Genomic DNA, 26,152 nt, shown 5'->3' with positions numbered 1-26,152 from the left:
TGTCATTGCAAAGTAGTGGCTAAAGATAGAAGTAATTACACTGCTAAATCTTTCATGGTCTTTCTATTCCTTGGAATGGTAACAGTGAACAGAAATAGGAAGAACAAGCCATGAAAAAAAATTCTCATTTTTACCTATGGAAATTCAGATCATATAATGAAATTAATTTTTTTTCTTGCACATGGCTTTCACTTTTTGCTTGTGTTTTATTCTTTTGTATGCTCCAAATAGTCTCTTATTTTTATGAAATATTTTTGTTAAATTAAGAAAAAATAGTTGAAAAACATGAGTGCAGGATTAAAAATCAATATTGTGAATTAACATAACAGTTTAATTTCTGTGAGCCAGTTTTGAGGCTTATTATCTCATAATTAGCTGTAGAAAATAGAAACGTTTTTCTCTACTATATTTATACATCAAACAGAATTAAATAATTAAATAACACTACAGAGCATTCAGTGAAATTTGGGCATGATTAGCGAAATCATTCCTTTTCCTCTTCTATTTTGAGGGGGTGCCAACACATTAACATTTTCTTTTAAATATACTACCCGTAAGGTATTTAACCCCCTACAGTGGCAGAACTCATTTTGCTCTCCAGGTTAAATATTGGAGTTCCAGCTTAGTCTTGCTAATACTTTTCATGTGTCTGTTTTGGTGATGCCTTTCACCACATTTTCGTATAAAGGTTTTTGGGTCTGCCTGAAACAATAATAAAGTTGAGTTTTGTTGTTTGTTTGATGCTAGTTTATTCAACGCTGCTGCTGTGTGCAGTAGATGCTGTGTGCAATAGCTGCTGCAGTGTCTTTTCTTTTGTGACTTTGCTTTCCTGAAATTAGGAAGCCTTGAGAAGAATTGTCAGTTGCAAAGGTGCCATTTCTGTTTCTTTCATGTGTTTACATTCTTAATGCTAATCTGACTGTCATTGCTAACAGATTCTGTAGTAGCAGCTGGAAGTCCAGCTACTGTAAATCTAAAAGATAATTTCTGCTGTATCTCCTGGTCTTTTTTCTTTTTTAAAACATTAATATAACTTTAATTTTGTCCAGATCTGATCAGAGGATAAAATAGTTGACCATGCTTAGATGAGGTGAAAAATGTGTCATCTACAAAAGAAACCCTGCAGCCTATGTTGTCTTACTAGTATTTCTAGTTCCCCAGTTTAACTGATATTATATTCTCATTCTTTGTATTAGAGATCTGTTGCTGTTTTAGCTTCTTTCTTAGTGTATTTAGGGCCATCCCTATAATTTCTTATTACTAAGGGGAAAAAAAAATAATCAATTGCTTATGTCAAGGAAATCAGACTCTATTTTCTTGATGGTAAATTGATGGGATTGACAATAGGTTTGTTGCTGTAGCTCTTCAAAATTTGGGATTTTTGGAAAGGTTTCTTATTGTTTTACCTTGTTTCTGTATTTTTATTAGAACTAATTGTCTCCAATGGCTTATCATTATGATGTATGAGCAATAAAGAGCAAGATACTGTGATATTTGGTGTGAAATCCTTATTGAAAAGGAGTTCTGTCCTGACATCTTACTGTTCTTCGTTATGAAAATACTTCAGGAACTCTATGGCAGAAAGGGTATGGAGATTCTGAGATTGGCAAATAGTGGATGCCTAAGTAAGAGTTTCAACAGGGCAAGAATATGTAGTACTTGCTGGTATACTATCCCAGCCTCCAGCAATTAGTACTTCAGGGTGTCTTTGTCTCTAGTGATTTGCTCTCTTAGTTCACCTGGGTAGTCAAAAATGCAGTGGCCAACATGTGTCAGTTAGCTAGTTAGAGAAAACTTCTTCCCAAGACATTTACTTTAAAAAGTGGTGGTTTTGCTAATGGACGTTTGTTGGCAGTAATTGTCACTTCCCCCTGATTCTGGTCATTTTTAATAGTTGTTTGCTGCCAGGGTTGTCTTCCTATGCTGCACAATTTCATACTACCTTCTTTTTGATTTAGATGACAATCACAATTTCCTTACAATGGCAGAATGTCAGTATATCGTCAAACATGAACTTGAAAATTTGAGAGCTAAAGATGAAAAAATGATCCCTGGATATCCTCAGGCAAAGCTGTATCCAGGAAAATCAATTGGTAAGCAATGTAGCTTGTTGCCTGTCACTCACTGCATTGATATAGGATGGTGTTCATGATGAAAAAAACTTAATATTCCTGCAATGAAGAGGAATCCTTCAGGCATTAAAGTCCCACTATTTTTAATCAACTTTGTTTTCTCTTTGCTGCACAGTGATAGGACAAGAGGCAATGGATGCACAGTGCAACAAGAGAAATTCTCAATAGATATCGAGAAAATGTTTTTCACAATGAGGGTAATCAAACATTGGAACAGGGTTTTACAGAGATTGTGGTAACTCTGTCCTGGGAGCATTTGAGATCTTCACTAGACAAAGCCCTGAGCAGCCCAATTTAAGCTGGACCTACTTTGAGGAGGAAGTTGGACCAGATGACTTCCAGAGGGCCTTCCATCCTGAGTCTTTCTGTGATGCTGAGACTGTGGCCTTATGTTTTCAGTTGGATAATTTTCATGTATATTGATGTAATACATTATTTTTATAATTAGTACCAAAAATATTTGGTTTTAAAAAATTACATAATTATATACTTGGATTGTCTCTGTATAAAAATACTGGAATGAATAACAGTGTTGCAGAGCTATAAATTTCACAATATGAAGGAAGTTTTATTTCATTCATTTGATTTCATTTTTCCTCCTCTGCTTCAAGAGCTCTTCTTTTCATGGGAGAAAGAAGCAATGAGAGTTAGTGCTATTTTTATGGTAGCTGGAACTAGTTCATTGACAGAGATGCTACAGTTTCTTAGGAGAATTTATCTTAATATTTGTATGTCCTTTTAATAACAGTGTCTTTATTCATTAGTGTTGGTCATCAAAGAAAGAGATCTGTGCATATCAGTGGTTCAAGAAATGTAAATAAATGTAGCTGTCAGATGAGTTTACACCAGTAATTTTTTATATAGCTAAGGTATTTTCTAGTTATGTCAAGTTGATGCTAGTGGGAAATGGTAAAAAAACTATGACACGAACTTCCAGTGCCTCCCCTCTCCTGTTTTTGAATTTATTTTCTTTTTTAATATTTCCATGGTGTGTAGCTTTGTGGGAAAAGTTACAATGGCATTTCAGTTTCTGACCTGTAGCGCTTTTTGTTACTGAAGCTGCAAATGATTATATAGCAAACCTATGGAATAGTTAATAGATGTAAAAAGGTTACTCTTTTTCCACTGGACAGCATAGTCTTTGTAGGAATAGGTAGAACTGCTCTCTATAATGAGTAATTTTTAACTAACATGCAGACAATTTATTTATTTTTAGGTTTTAAATGCGAGATTTATTTGAAGGGAACTGTAGGCTTGCTAAGTGCATAATGTAACCTATTTGTTGATATTAACTTCACTGTCCTTTGAAGGAGTACTGGGTACTTTTTTTTTTTTTCTTCTAGTGAGAAGATTATTGACCAGTGGTATTCTAGTTCAGATTTTCCCACTGCATGATAGAGAAGAGTTGAAAAAGCTCCGTCAGAGTTGGTATGGCCGAGTGAAAGTTGGCTATCAACCTTTAGGTATGTGAACACTTAACTCCACTATAAATAAAGTGCAGGGTTTCTTCTGGAGAAGTTTTCTCTTTGGTTTGTGTGAGAAGACCAAGGGTGCTTCCTAACTTCTACTCCAGCATTTAGCCTCTGTAGAAGTGAAACTCCTGTGTGGAAGGTAAGTATTGTACCAAGAAATCTGTGGTTTCGCTAAGAGTTTACCTTTTCACATCCCCAATTATCCATTGCAGTTCACGTCCTCTAACATTACCTTTCTGCCCAAGTTGCTTTGTTGGCCACTGTGAACCAAAGTCCTTGTTTTACCCAGCCTTGCTTTTACTGGTCTTGGAATCAACAGAGTGGCATCCACATTTCTAGACTTCTTGATAGGCACAGCGGAGGTCTCTTCATTGACTTCTCTTTGGTTCTAAGATGGCTGTAGGGTAATCTTTTGCTATAATGACTAGCAGTACAACTGTTCTGAAGTGAAGTGTTGGATGTGCAGGCTGCTGTTTCTTGATTTTCTTTCTTGTGGCTGCAGGAGTTCTGTATATAGGATTTTGGTCATAGTTTCCAAGTTGGAGCTGGGGGGCAGTTCAAAGGCTCAGCATTTGCACTGTGATGATCTAGCATGGAGTCTTGAAATTAGACCATTGCTGTTTTACCAGCTGGGCAAGTTTTACCTCTTCCAGCATTTCCTGTGTAACCTCCTGATACGGTTCAAGACTTGAGAAATTGGTGGCTTAGAGTCTGCAGATTCAGTGTCTGCAAACTTCCATGTAACAACAGTCTGCACATCACAAATTCTCCCTACCCATCAATGAAGCAGTAATGGACCAAGCCAAGACTGTTTTCTCAAACTGACTCTTGACAGGGAAGTTCCTCAATGTCTGGAATTTCGAAAGCTGTTTTGAGTTGTAGGCATGTCAAAAGTGTGTTTACAACTGTTTGTTTTAAATTCATTCTCTGTATGAAGACTGTATGTTGTTGCATGCCAGGGTCACTTGAGTATATTTTACACACTGAATAAGCTTAAAATGAAAATAATTTTTAGTCTGGCAATGTGGAAGGTTAATTTCTGGATTCTAAACTGGTAAATTTTACTTAAAAATAAGAAACATTTGGAAGTTTGCCTGATTATTAATCTCTGGGTCTTGAGATTCCTTCCTGAGCTACAGGAAGTTAAAGATCTGGCTCAGTAATGCCTGCCTCCAGAGTATTGTATTAGGGGTGTGCTTGTCTTCCTGTGTGCTTATCTTTTGTTTATGCAGGAGAGGGGGTTTTTTTTGACTGAGATTGAGTGCACATAAAATTTCAAAGTAAATCCCAGGAACCCTGTTATGTATGTATTAATTTAGGGTTGTCTTTCACATTGTGTGTTTGGAGTGTGAAATGTTGCTAATGACCTACATTTGAACTTGTTAATAAATTTTTGATTGAGAAGTAGGTTGGAGTGCCAATTCTTCTGTTTGCCTTTTCTTCTTGCTTTCAGAAACTTACCTGATTGGCAATTGTGATCTTCTGCTGTAGTGTTTTGTAAACCATAAGCTGTAAGAATATTATGGTATTGTACATGAGGTTTTGATGTGCTAGTCTATTATGGACAGTACATTTACAGTGTCAGTTTAGAGGTCATGATGTCATGACTGTTTCGTTAAGCTGGTGAATACATGACAGTGGCATACAAGCAATCTGGTCTTCCAAGCAGGCAAAGATAAAACAGATTTCAGCATTCTAAACTCAGGTTTGCTAGGCATTTCTATAATTTATTATGTGGTGCCATTTCTAGATAATGTTGAATAATAGTCCTACATTTTTTTGTTAGTAGTAAGATAAGTGAGATCTTGTATTCCTTGGAGGTAATACATCTGTCATGAAATACATCCATTAGTAGTGCATTTTTCAAGTCTTCATAACACCTGAGCAGACAACCTTGGTGAATACAGCAGGTGTGTATTTCATGTATCAGTTGTCTGCTGAAGGGAATGTCTCAGTTTGGGTGTGCTGCCTGACATGTTTAAGATTTAAGATTTCAATATACCTTTCCATCTATTCCTTTAGTTCCTTGAGGGCTGGCAAAGCACAACTAGTCCTTTTTGGCCCTGAGCAGGCTGAAACAAATTTGTTTCCCAGGTGTACATATGCCAGCGAGAAGCTTCAGAAGTTAGGTGTCACTTGCTGTTAAAGTTTGGTTTTTATTATACCAAATGTTTTCTGTGCCATCCTAGCCATTCATTGATATAATAGATTCTGTTTTCAAGAATGCTAGTGTGTTCGTGTTTGTCTCCCCTGCCCGCCCCCAATATCTGATGTTGATATGGTAAGTATTGAGATATTTGACTTCCCTACCATCTGAATATATGTATATATGTTTGTGTGTGTGTATATATATATATAACAACAAAAAAAATTCAAATAGCCTTCTGAGTTTTCGGAACATTGGAGAAGGAAGAACAAAAAAGCAATAATGTTCATTGTGTTATTTAGAAAAAAAATTGGGGCCAAGAGATTCATGTAAAGTCAAGTTTGATATTATACTGACATCTAAGTTAAGTGTAGTCTTAATTGATTCTTTTTTCTCTGCAGATGAGATACGGTGCTACTTCGGTGAAACCATTGCTCTCTACTTTGGCTTCTTAGAGTACTTCACATTTGCTTTGATTCCAATGGCTGTCATTGGGATTCCTTATTATGTGTTTGCATGGGAAGACTATGACAAATATGTGATGTTTGCCACATTCAATCTGCTCTGGTCCACTGTGATACTGGAAGTTTGGAAGCGGATTTGTGCCATCATGACATACCGTTGGGGGACGCTGTTGATGAAACGACAGTTTGAAGAACCGAGATCAGGCTTCCATGGTGTCCTGGGTATCAATCCTGTCACTGGGAGGGAGGAACCAGTGTACTCAAGTATTAAGAGGCAGATACGGATTTATCTGGTGTCCTTGCCATTTGTGTGCCTTTGCCTCTACTTCTCACTGTATGTGATGATGATTTACTTTGACTTGGAACAGTGGGCTCTGGATTATCATGAAGAGAATGAGTCTAACTTCAGCAACTTGATGCTGTTTGTGCCTAGTATCATATATGCTGTTGTGATTGAAATTATGAACCGTATCTATCGGTATGCTGCTGAATTCTTAACATCATGGGGTAAGAAAGTTGTTTATTCTTCCTTTTTAAAGTTAGAATTGCAGATGTTTAGAATTTGCTTATTTGTACAATATGTTACTGTGAGTTCTTGTTCAATGGAATGGAATGCTAAAGAAATTTCCTGAAGTAGATTTTTACCGTGGGGTAAAAGAGATGGCCATTTTAACTTCTTACATTTATTTTGAGTGTTCTCAGACTGCAATTTCACATTTGGTTTAATTTGGTCTAGCATGCCATCAGAAGGGGTGATCCTGCCTTCCTCCTCAGCCTCTCTACGCCTTTGGTGCAGAGTCCCCCTTCCCTGATTTAGCTCTTTGTTTGGCTATATCAGCCATAGTGCTGGCAAAAGGGATGAGCTGAGATTATCAGGATGGGACCTCAGAGGTGGATGGCAGGAGGGACTGTCCTGGCCGGTTGTACCCACAACCTGGGTTTGCTGGGTACATCTTAGTCTACTGATGTATCTATGCAGAGGACGGAGGCACTGAGATAAGGAACAAAATTGAAAAACACCAGCTAAATGTCATATGAGAGTGTTTGTGTATGCTATATATGTAAGAAAGACTGAGATTTCACATCCTTATCAAAATAGTTTCCTGTGGGCACTCACAGAAGAGGAAGAATGTTACAATAGATTGCCTTTTTTTCCCTTGTGTGTGTGACTTATTTAAGAGATTGGGCCTTATGTTTTGTAACCTAACATAAGGATATTGAAATGTCAGTATTTATTTTGAATTTTAGCATTTCTACAGACAAGTGCAGTTGCTTTCAGACAAAATTAATAGATGAAGCTAATGGGGAGTTAACTGGTTTGTGTAGCTCAATATGGCATACATTTACAGGACAGAATCCAGTTACTAAAGCTGGAGACCCAGAAAATTAACCTAAGACAGATTAAGCAAAAGGGAGATTGATGCAGAAGACAGAATAAAAAGATGTGTTGAAGTGAGGATTGGTTATGCATGCCAAAATGATTTGCTCAGCAAATTCAACTTGACAGCAGCAATAGTAAAAGCAAGCAATTTCTTGATTTGTTTATGACTGTTCAAGGATTTTAATTAAATAATGACTTTTAAATTCACATCTAGGTTTCAATTGACTGTTTTGTTTCATTTTTTTTCACTGTACTGCAAGAAAAAGCCTTTATGCAAAATGCCCAGTTGTATTGATCAGGTAGACTAAAATGTCTTTAACAGGTAACCCAAGTTTTTTTAATCCAGTTTTTTTTGTTTGTTTTAAGCTGGTGTTTCATGTTCAGCAGCAAAGGCATTTATGTAACTCACTACACTGATAGCTTGTGCCTTTTCTGTGCTATCCAATGTGATTATGCTGCCATGCTGTGAACAGGATGAAGAGCTCAGCTGGCTGTCCTACGTCACCTCCCACCTGGCATATTTTCAGCTAATATCTGACTTTAACAGCTAAACTGACAAAACATAGGAAACAATCTGGGGCGTTTTTAAGCAGAGCTTTTGCACCCATTTATCATGAGAACTGATCATTTAGTGAAAGCTGAAAGTAAAAATTACATTCAGTCACTTGAGTGCACCTTCCATGTGTCAGGCCCAACTTCATGTCCCTGTCAGAGTAGAACTCTGCTGTTTTGTCCTGAGCAAGGTCCATAGGTGATGGTGTCTCCTTTCAGCCTTGTTGACACAGCTCCTGCTAGTGTGCTGCCTTCTCAGTTACTGCTTAGCCAGGGCTTTAAAGGTACAATCTGACAAAATAGCAAAAAGAAATGGGAAATCACCCATTCACTTCCCTTTCCTCCTCCTTAGTAACCAACATTCCTCACACATCAGCTTCTGACAGTTTATCTTGAATGAACTGAAAATCTTAATTATAGAATGAGTAATGCATCTGTTGAACTTCATGTACTCTAGTCTTGCTTTAGAGCTTAGGGTCTGATCTAAATTTCTTGGAGATGAATGGGAATATTTCTGTGAGCATTTACTGGTTTTCAATCAAATCTGGTATTGTTATTTTTCGTGATGTATTCCAATTAGTTTTGCATTTGTTTTCAGCCAAAGAAAAATCAATAACTAAGCACGTTTTATTAAGTGTTAAGAATGATGGATGGTTTTTCTGTTATAAAACAGCTCTTCTGAGAAAGAATGATGTAAAAGGAAAAACCTTTGCAGTAGAAAAAATACTGGATTTGTAGCCGAAAATACGTATGTCAATATTGTGCATCAGATTAGCCTCGTAGGTTAAGTGACGTACTGGCACAGTATAAATTCTTTTTGCCATAAGGCGTTGGAGGAACTATTCCCCATAAACTATTAGTTAAATAATTTCTAAGTGGAGGACAAATGTCTGTTTACTCTTTGTATAACAATGTCTGTTATATGGTAAGTGCTTCTGCTGTTTACTAATCAATAATTCTGTTGGTATTTTAGAAAATCACAGGCTGGAATCTTCTTATCAGAATCATTTAATTCTGAAGGTTTTAGTGGTAAGTATGTACTATAAGCAGCTTTTAAGATTATTTAAAAAGAGAACTTGTCATGTGTTCTATTGCTGCTTTACTAGCATTACGTTGCTGACCTACAGTTTTGTTCAAGGCCAAATACTCGCACAAATATCAGAGTAAACAGTATTTCTGTTGTGGTTCCAGTAACTGCTAGACTGTTTTAGATGCCTTTTTTTATAGTGGAGAGTTGGGTTTGTTTGTATTGATTTGTTCTTTCATTAGGATTCTGTATATGTAAGTTTTTCCTGTCTTTAGCTGGGAACTATTGCTTTCACTTTTTGCAAGACTTTATGGTAAACTGTATTTTAAAAAGTTCTTGTATTAACTTCCACCTGTACTAATATTCAGACAACCAGTCAGGAGGCTGGAGATACATGTCCATCAATATACTCCTATGCTGTTTCTAGTATATACTGATCTATTTACTTTGTGGCTCTGAACAAGTAGCTTTTGTGTGTGCATGTATGTTTGGTTGCTCTTTCAGGTGTATATCCAGATGCAACACTGATTCTAAGGAACTGTACTGTAAATCCTGAGTTCCCATATAAGATCTTCAGTAAAAGCAGTTTTAATGATTGGCTGATTTTGAGACTTAATCTTGTTTCCTTTTTGAAAAGATTGTTTAAGTCTCTTCCAGAGTTCATGTTTTTTTTTATTTTATTTTTCTCAGCATGCCTTTTTTTTAATCTGCTTGTTATTCTTCTGTTACTGGTAACCTCTAGAGCTAAAACTCTTGTACGTATCATTTATAGCTTTGTCTCTGCCTTTCTCAAAAAAATACTGCCATCTCTTTTTCTCCATAGGAAATTTATATAAAATAATTTAAAAAATTACAAAATGTCAAATGTAAGTGTCCCCCCCCCAATTTTCACTTTCACCCTATGAGTGGCTCTCTGCACTCCCAGTATTATTTATGTTGTCCAGGAGCTCCAAAAAAGGAGCTTCAGCACTGACGGCAAGTAGGAAGCTTCAGAGCTTGATTACATTTTTTCAGGTAGCATACTGTGATTGTCTCATTTTAGAAGTAGGGAGTATTTCTCTTGGTCATAAAACCTCTTGAATTGATTAAACCTAAAGCTCAACTAATACTGAGGAACAGTGGGACATATTGAGAGAGATGTCATCCAACACTTATATTTTGATAAAGTATTTCTTTGGGGGGAAAAAAAAAATCATTACCCTAAATTAAGATCAATACGTCCCTTTTATTGCATTACCTATGGGGAAACTGCCAAAAGATGAAAGTTAAGTAGAAGGCGATGTGTTTTTCATGTCCACATTTCATAACTGAATTGTAGTTCTCTTTGTATAACATGCTTTAGGAAAGTATTAAGCTTGTCAAATGAAAATCTGAATCAGACCAATATTGAAAATGAGGTTTTTCTGACCTAAGTTTTAAAAATGGTAAAGAAAATTTTAATGAACAGTTGTGTGGGTCAATGTAACTGTTAAGTTAGATGATATTCTGCATTTGAACACTTGCTTGAGTACTAATAACAAATATTTTTATTTGCAGTTCAACTTCTTAAATTGTTTTGCATCTCTCTTCTACATTGCTTTTGTGCTGTTTGATATGAAGCTTTTGAGACAGGTGAGTTGCAAGGACATCTTAAGAATGTTGATGAATCTAGGAAAACAAAGGATTGATTGAAACAGGACTTTAGTTTTTAATCATTTTTCTGAAATATTAAATTGACAATGAATATATTTAATACATTTTCTTGGAAATCCAGCTTCTGTATTTCAGTTCCTATAGCACAGCTGCAGAATCGTGACAAGAGTGGAGCAATTCTTTCCCTCCGTATAAATGAGGAACTGTTTTCAAATAAATTGATTATTCCCTCCCGGAGATGAGACTGGAAAATTCTTTTCCTCCTTTCCTTTATGTTAGAAAATGGTTTTCTCTGTAGTATTCTTAATGAGAGGCTCTTGAGGATAGGACCATGATTAAGTTTATGAGTACAATGAGGAGCTGAGAATAAATGAAAGCAAAAATAATTTGTAGTTGGTATTTTAAATCAGCTTTCTGTTGTTAACATCCTTTGCACTCAAATGCATGAAAATTGGGTATAAGGAAAATATTTTTGCTTTAAATATAATGAACAAAATATCAAGAACTTCAACTCAAGGTCTCTGTTCTAGAGAGATCTCTAGCGAAACACTTGTCCTATCTGGTATAGGTATGTCATTTGTGACATTTTGTATACTTTAAGGTAAAAGTAAGAAGAAGAAAAAATAGAAAAAAGTTCATTGTTTAGCTCTGTGGTTGGTGTTGGCATATGTTAAGTTTGTATCTTTACCCTTCACTGGACTCTGCGTACTGTCTCCAAGATACATCCAGATTTACAACATATTTAGACATCTAACTCCTCTTTTGTCCTTTTCAGCACATAGCAAAGAATGGGAACTAGAGCACCTATACTTTTCATACACTATTGCTAGTTTTGTTAGGCTGGCCTTCTTTTGTCATAGTATAACAACTTACAGTGTTACTAGAACGCACAAAATTGGAAATGATCATAGGTTTACCACAGTTCTATTAATATTTTTTCTTTTTTTTTTTTTTTTTTTAAACTTAAGAGCTTGGCCACTTTGCTGATAACGTCGCAGATCCTTAATCAGTTTGCAGAATCCTTGCTTCCTTACTGGCTCCAAAAAAGACATAAGAAGAGGATGAAGAAAAGCATATCTTCTCTGAAAACAGATACGGACCTGTCATTAGTCGAACAAGTCAACTTGGAGAAAGAAATGGGCACCTATTTTGTAGGTTTTACTACTGTAAAAGAGTTAAAAAGTTTTTTGGGCTGCAGTTGACAGAGATATGAGCCAGTGCAACCGAAAATATTTCTGGCTGTCTGGCCTGGCAGCTTATTTCCGGCTTCGTCAGTTTTGTTGGTAGTGTTTTTACAGCTATATGGTGCACTGGGTCAAGAAGCTGGTGCAGTGCAGGATCCCAGTTACACCAGAACAAAGGGGTAGGAATGAACAGCGGAACCTGGAGCTACCTAACCCTGTATGACTGGGAGAAGTACTTGTGTAATATGCCCTTAATCTCCAAGGGTAGCCTGAAGGCTGTCAGGATGAGGAGCCTCGCATAGGGAAGGTGGAGGCTGTTTCTGTTTTAGTTTGTTTTTGCAGTGATGCTAGTTTAAACTGTCAATTAAACTATAGCCTGAGAGAGTGTGCTCGTGTCTGGGTGGGGCCAGAAATCGAGAGGGCAGAAGAGACCAACTCTTCAAACCAATACTACTGCTGGAAGCTCTTGCTTCTTGAAACTACAGCTTTGGCATTTGCTGTCTTCCTAGTTCTATTCCTGACCACCTCCTACCCAGTACAATTTCTAATTGTATTTAACGGACTTCATGCAGTTCATTACTTGCAGCTCTAAAGGAATTGACAAAGCAGACATCAGTGTGTATGTTAAGGCCTTACAGCCTGGCTGACAACTTGATCAGATGCTGCAAGCATAGTCACAAGAGTTTTAATAGTGTATGATTTATACTTTTACATAATAAGAATTATATGTAAACAGTGTCCCTTTTATGTAAAAGGTAGAGGATAGCAGTTTGAGATTTGATACTAATACCGTATCAGATTCCTCTCTTCCTGCATAAAGTGCCATGAAATGGGAAGAGGAAAAAGAAATACTGCCTTTGCAATTGAGAAACTGTACAAATGGTAATACTTGCGTTCCTCTGGGAAGGTTGGTATTTCTCACATTTTATATGGAGGGAGATAGATTTAGCGAGCATGTCTATCGTACAATGGAGAACACAGAAATCCCCAAGTTAGTGTCTGAACTGGTAAATCAGCACAGTCCAGCACTGTGCCTGCAAATAGGCCAGCACAGCTCCAAAAGCTGTATATCGTCATCAGGCATTGATATACCTGACCAAATAAGCTCTACCTTTTAGACCTGAGCTGACTTCTGATTCTCGGCTGGCACATACAAAGCCATTGTGGTGTCTTTGAGTCACATTGCCCAGTGCTTCTTGTGCAGAGCTGGATAAATGTATCTGCATCTGTTCTACTGTTCTGCCCTGAATAATTTTCCATGGGGACCCAACAGGTTAATTACAGAGTTAGGACTTTGCCTTGGGAGCTGTCCACTGCTAGCCTCAGTTTCAGTTCAAGGTACTGTCTACTCAAGGCCTTAATTTTATTTTCACTCTGAAGATTTTAATTGTACTGTGTTGGTTAATATGCGATATTAGACCACTGATTTGTTTGCAAGCAGTAAGCTGTCAGCCGGGAAAAGTATTTCTAAAATTAAATCTGTCACAAGGGGGAAGCATTTGACTATGTTTAGTAACTGAGGAGTTTAGCAGGAGTCTTGACAGAATTCTGCATTTGAGACTCTTGTTTTCCTTCCTTCACTTACTCTTTAACATTTAATTATCTTTTTTGTTTGTCTTCTTTCTCACTCACTTTTCAAATCTCCAGCCCTTGAACTGGTTTAAGATGTAAAAACATCCTGCAATAATTGGTTTGGTTTTTTTTTTCTTTTAAATTTCTGCTTGTCTCCTTTAGTTCATTTTCTCCCTGAATTTCTTTGTTGATTCTGTTTCCTTGATGCCATAGTTCATGTGCTGCTCTTGTGGCTGACAATGGCATACTTTGAAATTTCTTTAACATTGTATCAGACTCCTGTTTTCCTGCACAAAGTGTCACAAATTGAGTAGGAGAAAAATAAATACTCCTTTTCTTTCCATACTCTGCTATTCTAAAAGTCAATAGGTACTGGGCAAGGAAATGAGAAGAAAGGTGTGAGGAAGCAGTGGGAATACTATGCAGTTACCGGAAGCAAGAGCATAAAAGGAAGCATTGCTCCCTGCCTGCAACAGTTGTCTGAGAAAGTGATAGCAGGGACAAATATGTGACTGCCAGTCCAGTGAGTGATCCTGCACAAACGTCCCTAACAAAGACCTTACTAAAATTCAGAGTTCATACAAAATGTTTCTATGGAAAAATCTCGTGGTTTTAAAAGTTGGGTAGCTCCTCATGGTCTGGCCTGGAGATCTGTTTGTCACACCCAGCTGTACTGCGCAACTTTATAATGAGCTTAAGTGAAAAATGCAGCTAATGACCACCCCAGGTTGATTTCTGAGCTTGCAGACTTCCACTGTCTCTCTCTGTTGGCTGGAAAGAAAAGCACTAGGTGCTGGAGAGGGCAGTCAGTTTAATCTTTTTTTGCTGATTATAACTGTTAGAGAACCACGTGCCTGATGCATGGAGCCAAAACCAATTTTATGTGGTTCCTGTAATAATCTCAGTTACTGTCAAGTCTTTATTATTTCATTTTTGAGAGGCAATATGTGGGTCTGGGTGAATACAAGATAGCTAGATCCGAGTTTAACTTGGTGGTGGTATTTCACCATGCTTTGTTTAGTGAACAGTTTTTCTTTAAAAATGGTTGGTTTTGTTCTTTACTTTCATAAATAATTGCTGCAATCATAGAAGACTTATTAATACTACAAAACTAATATGCAGATATATATGATGACCTACATGTGAATACTTAATCAGCATTTAAGTACCCACGTTCTTGATTTGAAGATCAGGTGATAGATTTGTTGTGGATTTGCCAAAATAGGGCTTTTTGTTTGCATTAATTGTTCCTTTCAAGTGTCAGTGCTGCATTTTGTGATTTCAGCCTTCAAGTGGGCCACTAATTCTGCCTTACCTGTTATGAAATAAACAAGCAGAAATACCAGAAAAGAGTTGCCTATTTACCAACCTACCTTTCTGGTTAGGTCTTTCATGGACAGTCTGAAATATGAGGACTTTTCTTGTCACAATGCTCTTAGGAGAATGTTCTGCCAGTTAAAATGCATGGTGCTGTTTTCTTGTCCCCCACTGTTCCTTCTGCAATTGTTTCACTGAGATAGTCAGGAACTCAAATGGGATGAATGTGTTTATACAATTACTTCATGTAATAAGGGTAAGAAGTGTGACTTGCAGAAAATGCATTAGGCAAAGGGAAAAACCTTGGACTCCCCTTATGAAGAAGTTTTGAGTAATTGAATAATTCCAAATTAACTAGCTGTGGTTTTGTTGTTGTTTTCTATCACCAGTCATTCCCAAACAACTGATATGGGATGAGGAAGCTTGGTTACAACTGTATTGTTAATTCTGTGTTTCTTCATATATTTTTTTTTGTGTATTGAAGTTGTTCTTATTTTTGCTCTTTCAGGGTACTTTTGATGATTACCTGGAGTTGTTCTTACAGTTTGGCTATGTGAGTCTTTTCTCATGTGTTTATCCATTGGCAGCTGTCTTTGCAGTGTTGAACAACATCACAGAGATATATTCTGATGCCTTAAAGATGTGTAGAGTTTACAAGCGTCCATTTGCAGAACCCACAGCAAATATTGGCGTTTGGCAGGTAATTTTTGTGTCTCTTAATTTGTTTTAAAAGAGCTTTCAACAAATTTATTTAAGCTGTGTGTTTGACCCACCGGGCACTTTGAAGTTTAGTAGGTACTTTGTTCTCTTCAATGCCTTAGGATAGTGTCTATCCAACTGTATATCCAAGTGATTTTCTTGTGGAGTTTTTGACCGCGTCTTTCAGTTGCCTTTAAAAAGAAAACAAATCCTTCCTTTAGTTCTTTTATATGTATGTATTGTAGTCCTTTTGCAACTGCAACAAAGCAAAGCTGCCAGATACTGCCCAGTACTCTTTACAGCCAGCGTATTTTAGAATTGGTAGTATCTGATGCAATCTCAGAAGTGTGGAGCTCAGCAAGGGTTTAAAAAAAAATTGAAGAGTGATAGGTGAGTACTTGGATTCCCAGGACATGCTTGGCTGTGTGCCCTTGTGATTTGTTAAGGGAGAAGCTGCTGCCCCAGCATTCACACACCAATCAAGGAGTTGCACACACACTAAATGAGACTTTACCTGCTAGGACCAGAGTCCCTTTGCAGTGGGCAACTCCAGTGAGCCAACGGGTGCCCCTTTTGACCCCTCACACACACATGTTCACCCTTGGGTGCTGCTTTTTCCCTCAGGCTCAACCCTAGGTTCCCCAAAGCAGAATCTAATCAAGGCCTTCAAAATAAAAAGCGTAATTTATTCTATGGTGCACAGATTTAGACAGCTCAAGCTGGGTGCCTCTGCAGAGAGGCTCCAAACTAAAATTCCTGGGCAATTATGCCCTTACAATCTAACTTGCTGCCCCTCACACCATAGTCTGATCCAGTAGTAATATTCCGGTCTGGGGTTGTCTTCTCTCATTGGGTCCTTTTTCTCTCCTCTGGGCAGGTTCTTTCTCTTTCAGGTTTTTTAGGCTAGTAGTTACTATGTCTCCTTTTCCTGGCTCAAACTGGCTCTGAGGCTTTCTGAATCTTCTTATTCCTCCAATCAGAGAATAGGTCAATGTTAAGCAAAAGCCTTAAGCAAGCTGGGAGTTCTGCTTTATCATGAAGGTCTACATTTAAGCCGCTAAACAAAGTCCTTAAAGCCCTCCAAAACATATTAACAGCCTCTATAATTTATATACATTGCTGTGGTATTATAGCCTCACAATCTTATCCCGTTATTGCGATGTGCTGTTTGAGTCTCATTCAAGTGTGGTCCATGTGTTCATGTAGCTCATCTTTGCCACCTTCCACAACAGATTACTGGTACTCAAGCTGACTAATTTTAAAATAACCTGGATCCGTGAGCAGGAGCTGGACCTTTCTGCACAGCCTGAACATTGTGGTCTATCTAAACAATTTCATGCTAGTTGTACTGGGTTAAAGATTTTCTGTCGTCAGTTGTTTGCCAATGCAACCATGCTAGCATCAGCTAGTTCGGAGTGTGCTGAGTATGCTGCATCAGTGAACCGATTCTGACCAAAAATAAGCCCTGTAAAACCCTTCCAAAACCAGAGTGTTTTCTGAAAAGAAGGAAGGCTATTAAGTCGCATCTAGAGACTTTAGCATTCTGTAACAGCAGTAGCCTGATAAGGAATGTGAGGTAGGTTAGAGAAAATTTCTGTGGGATGACCCATATTCTAGTTTTATTTAACAACATTTCTAATGATATTTAATGGAGGCAAAGGGCACAATGAGATAGTGGATTGTTTAATTTGGAGGGATTGTAAATGTTGGTACCAAATGAAACAAATGGGAGATGAGAAAGGAAATCAGGAAACCTCAAATGAAACATCCTGTAAAAACATGCAAACCAAGTATTCTGAGCAATGTTCATTAGACATGTACATAGGTATTAATGAAATGAACTTATAGGAGAAGTCTTTTACTATTAGATCATTAAAAATGTGTAAATTATAGTCTGATTACGTTTTAACATTTAATTCATCTTCTTGGTCCTAATCCATGCTGCCAACATCTTGATGGCACAGCTGCATTGACCAGTGGTGTGACCACCAGGTAAATGAAGCTGTGGTCATGAGTCCCAAACATAACTGCAGGTATATTAATAGCATTTGCTTTTGCTAGAATAGTTTGTTTCAATCTAGGGAGTAGGTTGGAAAACTATAACACTAATGATACAGTCATGTTTGTTTTTATAGTGTACATTTTTAACTACATTTTTGAGTCACTATTTTTAATTCACAGAGCAAATGCATTGCTACTATTAGTTATCTGTTTCATGTGGGAAGTTAGAATATTGGCTGAAAGATGTCTGTTAAAGGAATGCTGGAGCTACTTTATCAGGTGAGCTGAGTCACCAGATTGTTGTCAAGGAGAAGGTTACTTCTGCTAATTCATTGTGACAGTTGTTACAATTCAACATCAGTCTTTCTCATTCCAGAGAGGACTTTGGGATAAGTAAACATTATATTGCAAAAGTAATTGTCACACTGTAGTAATATTTTCAGACATTTTGTGGGAGCTCTGTAGGCAAAAGCTTCTTAGACTTGTACAATTGCATGCGTTTAAATGTAAATCTTCCCTTCAACAAATTTCAGCTTGTATAACTGGTAGTGATTTAAAAAAGGCATTCTGAACCATCCTTACATTTTCCTGTTACTTAACATTCGGACAAAACCCTCCAAACCCAGCGTGTTTGGACTATTAGTTCCTCTAGGAATTTTGCATTTTTTCCTTTATCCTGAAAGAGATTTATGTTCAGGAGTATGACTGTAGATGAGTGCATACTCTTTTATGTGTTGAGGTTATGAGTCTTGAAGATAGCAGGGATAAGGCTGCTTTCCTCTCCACTTTTTTCCTGTAGGATTATTCAGAGTTTTTCAGGAGGTGATCTGACATTACCTACACATAGAATGTTAGTGATCTCTAAATAACTTTTCAAGGTCTTTACAGTACTATGGAATTGTGAAAGAATACTCTTTAACTTCTTCACAGCAAACACACATACAGGCACATAGAGAAATCAAATTTGAGAAAAATTCAGGGTTGCCAGGTGGTCTTTGTGGTATTGCAAACCTTGTTGTGGTCTTGTCCTTGCCTGTTCTTAAAGCTGATGAAGTCTAGACTGCTTGCCAAACAAGTCTTATGCCACAGAATTCAAAAGACGAAGGAAAATAAAAAGTTAAAATAATGGGTCTTCTGAGGATTTAATGAAGAGAGAGGTATTGTCCAGAGCAATTCAGGGACTAGTAAGTTAGAGATAATGGTTGTAACTATGTATTTGTGTTTTATTTCAGTTGGCTTTTGAAACTATGAGTGTAATATCAGTTGTTACTAATTGCATGCTGATTGGAATGTCTCCACAAGTGAATGCCCTTTTCCCAGATTCAAAAATGGACCTTATTCTGACTGTGGCATTGGTAGAGGTAAGTCTGCCTTCAAAACAGTGTGTGTGTTTTAGTAGCAAATAACATGAACAACAGTGGAAGTTATACCAGGAAGTAGACTCCCCCCTCCACCCGCCAATATTAAAAGGAAATGTCGATTTCTCAATCAAAGAAGTGTTTCAAAGTCTTGCTTTTTGATTTCTTTCTTTTCTATTTTTTCATGTACTGTGAATGTTATTGCCATACTTTTACATACATTCCCAAGATACCATGTATTTGTTGGTTCTTGTATTTCAAGAATTTAATAGTGCTATTTAAAGAAGCAAAATAACCGCACTTTTGTGAACTGGTTATTTCTCTACTTGGTTTGTGACTCCAGCATATCTTATAAAGACCTCCTACATCATCTTTATGGATGTTTCCTATAAGGCTTATCTGAAACAATTATGTATGATGACTGTAAATACTAGTGATTTTAACAGCATTTGGGTTTCATATTTTCCTAATTCTGTGTAGTAAACACTTGAATGTCATTCCTTTTCATACAAGGAGGGATGTCGATAGGCATTGTATATAATTGAGATTGTCGGAATTTGTCCTTATATATCTATCTTTTGGAGCTTTCTTGTATTGCATTGCCTTGACTTTCATCATTATGCTATTTTAGTTTTTAGGAACTGGATTACTTTTCTTGTGGCAAAAAGTCTGGGTTGTCTATGTGTAGTTGTTAAACTGCATTGCCTTACAGAGGTACAGCAGGAGCACATACTTCTTTGTTGTTGTTTTTACAGATGTTAAGCATTATGCAATGAATTACAAGCTTGCTTTGAGTTTTATTTTCCAAGCCTCAAGGTTTGCAGAGTTAACTCTAATCGTGAATTGTGTCAACTGGTTTACTGAAGTTCACATCTGCGGACAGCCTGATGTATTCTATTATGTGTGTGTGAACATTTGTATTAACCTCAGTGAGGTATTTTAATATGAAAATAATTTGGCAATTTAAATGTAATGCTGTAGTTCATTACTGGACAACATATCCAGAGAGATCATATTATGAAAACAGTATGACTAAATGTAAGCAGTATGGATTTATAGCAGCTTAAAGAGATGGGGCTATTTTTGCCTTTGCTTCCTGGGTATTTATTCCTATCTTATTTGTTACACTGGCACTTTCTTTTATCTGGTGCGTGATGAATCAGATGAGGGAACTGATTTGGGGGAAGCTGTCTGACCCAGTTCACTGGTGAAAGGGAGCAGGACGGAAGTAACTGTATGTGGAAGACACACAGTAATGCTGTAGGTTTGTGCTGAATTAAATTTGTGGGACTTCTGCACCACTGTCTTTTCTGCTGTAAGTATTACTTCATCTAACAGGAAGATGAGAGGAGCACAAATCTGTATTGGCAATATTGCCATGCACCTTTACTATATTTATTAATGATTAAACTGTGCATTTCAGTTGTAAGGAAAAATTCAGGATCAGAACATATCACATTAAACCTCTAGGACAAACCTGGTGCATCTAAAATACATCAGTGTCAATGTAGGAAAAAATTCTATTGGATGTGTCAGGGTGTTGATAGAAAAGCATTTTAGATCACCTAGTAGAGATTCAGAAACACATGATACAGGTAAGTTATTTTACTTTCTGGTGTTTGGTGCAGATGAAGATGAGAATTTTATGGTGTGTTTACACTATTTTGAGCAGCTTGGCAGGCAGTGTGAAAATGTTAAGGAACGTAAGAAATTTCTTTTTAGTAGGCTATGTATGCTTTCGCATGTTCAATTGATGCAGTAACCTACTTAAATCTTAGCTGTCATTAAATATTTTTATCAGGTTTAAGTAATTGAGACTCCAGTTGAATATTTAGATATGTTTGATGCAAAGCTAAATAGAAGAAGCACTGTTCTTACCAAAGCATAGGTATTAGCAATGTCCTTTTTTTTTCTTTTATTAAAAAAAAAAAGTTAGTGCTTTTTAATAACAATAATACTAATACTCTTCAAATGGAAACATGTTTATATGGCAACAGTTGACATCACTCAGTACAGAAGTAATGAAGCACTGTGTGTGATGTTCTTATAAGCGTTCTGTACCCAGCCCCTACAGATTTATGCAAAATAATTTTTTTTCATTAACAACACTAACTCTACTGCTGTCTACACTTTTGGTGGGAATACATATTGTATCAGCAAAGTAAATGCTAATTAAATAGAATAAAATATTAAGCATTTCAGAATAAATAATGGTAAATATTAAAATAATATTTAATAATAATTTTTAAGTATTAAAACAGCAAATTTTTTTGTTTGAACAGTTGACCTATTTTCATCAATCCAACATCTGCTTCCATAGCAACACGCTTTGAACCAGGAGCAGAATCATGAAACTCCCCTCCTTTACTTATGGATGGATGCTAACCGAGTGCAGCAAGTGTAGTTTTCAAACAGAAAGAAGTAGGTGGATGTCCTTAAAGCAGGAAACAGTAAGCCCTTATTAACATAATTTAAAAATAGTTATATCCCATAGTATGTTTAGTTATTCAGGCTTTACCATAGACACATAGTTTTGGTATGAACTACAGCTGCAAAGTAGGACATTCCAAACAAGCATCTGTGCTTGTGTGAAACTGTTCACAGTCACCTCTGACTTCTTACACTGATTTGAAAAAGAAAGGATATTACTCTGAAGAAGTTTGAATAGTTGTGGGAGTGGGTTAAAACAAGGTGTAACCTTAATTCTGCAGTGCTTTCTTACTTTTCTTTGAAAATTGTTGAAAAAGAGTTTTGTTCATGTGGACTCTCATAAATTCAAAGAATGTTAATCAAATCGGTGTCAGTGAAACTCTGAAAGTTGAGTCCAAGAAATCAGTTGCATGTACAACTCTTAGTAGTGATGAGTATTTTTTTTTTAACAGTACATCAGTAGGGGTGTTATGAAGCAATAGCTGTAAAATACAGCTTAACATGAATGTATCCTAATCTCCTTAAGTAACTCATTGTGTATCCAGCACTCAAATGAGTAAACTAATGGAAAGCTTTTATGCAGAGGTGCACGTAGCCTGGATGTTTTATGTCACATTGAGGCATTTGGGGATTAGCTTGGTAATACTAAATTAATAATGGAGGGCCCACTTGACAGCTGTAATATAAAACCTGACCTTACAGTCTACAAATATAATTTGGGGAAGAATGTAGTTATAAGCTCTGGTATAGATGAGTATGAGGACCTTAGTGTAAGGACAACACTAGCATATTTGTAGTAAACATGGCTTAATAAACAGCTGGGCCATGTGGATTTGATTTCATGGAGTCCTCAAGGATTTGAAATAGATCTTCATGAGCTTCATAAAATATATATATATGTTTAAAAGTTAGCTCTGTAAGAGGTATGGAGTGGAATAAGGGAAGTAACCCTTTCTTAAGCTTTGTTTTTTCTGGGTGAGGAGGAGCTGACAGTCCATTTATCAAAGGCTGGAAAACAGGAATCATAACTTGTTAATAAAGCTGAATAGTTAGTGGTGTTATGTTTAGAAGTGTTAGCTGATCCAAAGTCAAAGTGGTTGAGAGTTGCCTGGTACATCTGCTTTTCTCTAGAGTTCCATTTTATTAAGCGTATTTCTTCATCAAATGTCTCCTGGTGTACAGTAGAAGCTCTTTGAGCTTCTGCTGAGCACTCTTAATGTAATGGTCCCAACATTCAGTCAGCTCAGCAGTAAACTTGACAGTTGTTTCTGAAATGATGTGCCAAAGAAACTGGGAAACAGTACCAGAGTCGAGCAGTTTGGATTCTAATAGATGAGAAGGTGTACTTATCATCTGGTTCTAGGCATCATCATACTTTGCTTTCCAGATAAACTTCAAAATTGGTAAGCATTGCATCCTGAGTGCAGCTGAAGGTCTTTTGAATCTAATTCCTGAGCAAAAGCAATTTTAGGTGGCTTGTTATGTCAAAATGAATGTCTTTTCCCTTAATTTCCTTTTTAAAAAAAAATCCTTAAATGCTTTGCAAGAGATTTCAGTGTTATCTGTTTTTTCCTGATAAAGCTGGGATTTTGTATTTTTATTTTTTAAGAAACAGCTCTAGTTGCCTCTTTTCTTAGCAATAACATACAAGACTCCATTCCAGCAGGGTGGAGCTGAGGCGTGCTTCTGTTCGGTATAGTGTTCTGTATGTGTGGAGCAAACAGCTTTATTCGTGTAGAATTGAGGAATTTGGGATTTAGCAGATATGCAAAGTATATTTACATATTGGCCATCTTTACATAGTAGAGAAACTGGAAGAAATGCAGAAAAAGAGGCTGCATCAGCATACATGCATATATAAATCCATTGACACTAATGGAGTTGTAACAGTGCAAAGTTGAAGCAAAACAGCTGTGTATAAAGCAATTTTTTTCTAAATTATTTCTGTGTTTGTGACAGGTACTAATTTAAAATGTGGTAGCCGCAGAGTTTCATATACAGAATTGGAGAGTAGTCTAGGTTGGAAGGGGGACCTCTGGAGATTACTTGGTCCAGCCTTCTGCTGAAAGCAGAACCCTAGATGAGGTTGTCCATGTCCTTGTCAAGCTAAGCTAAGGCTCGAATACTTCCAGTGAGAGAAAGTCCACCACTTCTCTGGGCAAACTATTGCATTGTTTAATTGTTCTCATGGCAAAGAATTATGGGTTTGTTGTTTTTTGTTTTTTTTTTCTTACAGCAAGAAAAAATTTCCCTGAAGCAACTTGTGGTTCATGGCATCTTGTCCTTTCACTGTGCATCCTTGTGAAGAGGGCACCTCTGTCTTCTCTAAAATTACCCGTTAGGCATTGGAAGACCATGGTTAGATCCTCCCCACCCTCCCGAGCCTTTTCTTTTCTAAGTGGAGCAAACTGAGTTCCTTCAGCCTTTCTTCATATGTCAGGTTCTTCAACCCTGTAGTCTTGGCAGCCGTCCAACAGGCCCCCTCCAGGTTTTCAATGTATGTTCTCCAAGTTGCCAGTGCCACTTTTAAAGAAATAAGGAGTGCTTTCCATGTGGGCTTATCCCCTTGTATCTCCTTGCTAGTTGCAGTGTGTATTCTTTCTTTGTCCTCAATCTATTTGCTCTTTAATCAGAGAAGATAATTTCTGGAAGCAGTTGTACAACTCCTAACTTTCTTACTCCTGAAATTTTTTTGGCAACAGTCTCCAGGTATCTGTCTTCCCATGCGCTAATTCTTTTCTGTGGCAGTGTGTTTCTTCCATACTAAGATGCATACTTATATGCATGCATATATACCACATGAGTGTGTTTCATTTATAACCCAAGTAGTTTGTCAGTTTTCAGGTATAAATGTAATGAGGAGTAATTACTGGTAAATATTTGATTTTTTTGTTTAATTTTCTGTCTAATAGTTAAGTGTATAGGAAAAAAAATTGATTATTTAGGTATAATGAATAAATATTAATGAGGAAGTTACACGTAAGGCTTTTTCTGTAATGTTTCATGGTAAGGTACAAGCCTTACTGACAGTTCCTTTTTGAGAAAATATTTAGCAAGCTTATTCATCAGGTATTATATTTTAGTGAAACAGATACCCTAGCCAAGACCTATCTGTGCTTGCACTTGTGCCAAAAATAGAAAAATACAGAAAGATAAATGGAAAAATGCACTTTGTGTAAATTGTGTAATTATTTGGTTCACTGATGTATATATACATAAAATAATTCTGCAGCATTACTAATTCTGAATGTTAAAAAAGATTAATCCAAGCCACTGGTGATTTCAATTAACATACTGTTTTTGTTCAAGAATACCTCTACCTCAGCTGCAAACATATACACAATCATATATAAAAGTCCTCTTTTAAAAATCTGGTGTGTACATTTTCATTTTTGATATACAAAATAGTAATTTGATTTTTATATTCTAGCCTGGACAGGTAAGCCACTGCAGTTAGCCTGGACAGGTAAGCCACTGCAGTTAGCCTGGACAGGTAAGCCACTGCAGTTAGCCTGGACAGGTAAGCCACTGCAGTTAGCCTGGACAGGTAAGCCACTGCAGTTAGCCTGGACAGGTAAGCCACTGCAGTTAGCCTGGACAGGTAAGCCACTGCAGTTAGCCTGGACAGGTAAGCCACTGCAGTTAGCCTGGACAGGTAAGCCACTGCAGTTAGCCTGGACAGGTAAGCCACTGCAGTTAGCCTGGACAGGTAAGCCACTGCAGTTAGCCTGGACAGGTAAGCCACTGCAGTTAGCCTGGACAGGTAAGCCACTGCAGTTTGGTTTACTTCTAGATATGCAATTGTGAGGCATAAAAATAGTTTGATATTTTAATTTAAAGCTGAAACCCTGGCAAAAATTACCAGAAGATGCTGATGAATAGTGTTGGTATAACACCTAGTGGAAGTTTCTAAAGGTTACTGGAGTATAAAGACTTAACAAAGTTTACTGATTCTTTAGTTTACTGTTTGACAAAAAAATGAACTCAAATTTCTGTGCATTTTATACAGATTGTACTTTGCAAAAGGTTCTTGAAACTGTAGGTTTAGTTTGAATATGAAGTTATGAAATATTTTCGATCAGTTATTCTTCTGAGTAACAGGGGAACAGATTGCTCTCAGGGATTTTTTTTCTCACCTTAGTGAGAATTTTAACCTTTCAGATGGGAGAAGGATTTATGGATTTGTCTGTATAAAATTTTATAAATGATTGCCGCTGAACCAGACTCCTGGGACCATATCAACGAGGTTAAAAAATACAACAGTTTTGCTGGTTGTACATTAATATGGATTATGCTTATTTCTAAAATAAAAATTTATCACAGATCTTTTTATTGCCATCTACTGGTTCTTTTGAGATATTCATTCTGATTTAGTGTAGATTTTTGGTCACTTTGAATCTTAAAGATTAATGGCAAAAGCTTGTCAGAATGAAAGCAAACATTAAAATATTCAGAGCTAAGTAAGTTTCTAGTTGCTGGTTGTATTCTGAGGCTTTTTGCTAGTATAGAAATTAAAATGAATATTAACATCTATCTATTCTTAAATAGTCCAATGGCGTTTTGAAAGTCTCAGAATTTAAAACAGTATTTGTGGATTTTCCTATTTGTGAGTCATTTTAATTTGTTCGTCCTTATTTTCTGTTCTTAAACACTTCCTTTTTCAGATTCTTAAATTGCTGTGTTGGAAGTTGAAAAATAATCACACAGATGAATGAATTGTCCTGTTCAAACCACACAAAACCACTGAAATGTGTTAAATATGGGGTATGTGTAGTAATATGTAGG

The 26,152-nt window shown here is 36.8% G+C and overlaps 1 protein-coding gene across 3 annotated transcripts in view; it reads left to right on the top strand.

Moving 5' to 3' along the window:
* Positions 1–26,152, top strand: part of ANO10 (anoctamin 10) — a 131,072-nt gene that overhangs the window by 4,623 nt on the left and 100,297 nt on the right. For all 3 annotated transcript variants that reach the window (XM_069770504.1, XM_069770509.1, XM_069770516.1), the window contains exons 4-11: positions 1,959–2,093; positions 3,476–3,595; positions 6,152–6,721; positions 9,121–9,176; positions 10,711–10,785; positions 11,775–11,957; positions 15,388–15,579; positions 18,812–18,940. In XM_069770504.1, coding sequence (XP_069626605.1) covers positions 1,959–2,093; positions 3,476–3,595; positions 6,152–6,721; positions 9,121–9,176; positions 10,711–10,785; positions 11,775–11,957; positions 15,388–15,579; positions 18,812–18,940 — 1,460 coding nt within the window. The remainder of the gene's footprint in view (positions 1–1,958; positions 2,094–3,475; positions 3,596–6,151; positions 6,722–9,120; positions 9,177–10,710; positions 10,786–11,774; positions 11,958–15,387; positions 15,580–18,811; positions 18,941–26,152) is intronic.

The sequence above is a fragment of the Haliaeetus albicilla genome, chromosome 2 (genome assembly GCF_947461875.1).
Source record: "Haliaeetus albicilla chromosome 2, bHalAlb1.1, whole genome shotgun sequence".
In the NCBI taxonomy this organism is placed as follows: domain Eukaryota; kingdom Metazoa; phylum Chordata; class Aves; order Accipitriformes; family Accipitridae; genus Haliaeetus; species Haliaeetus albicilla.
Note: the sequence above shows the minus strand (reverse complement) of the source record. Positions and strands in the feature narration are given on the sequence as shown.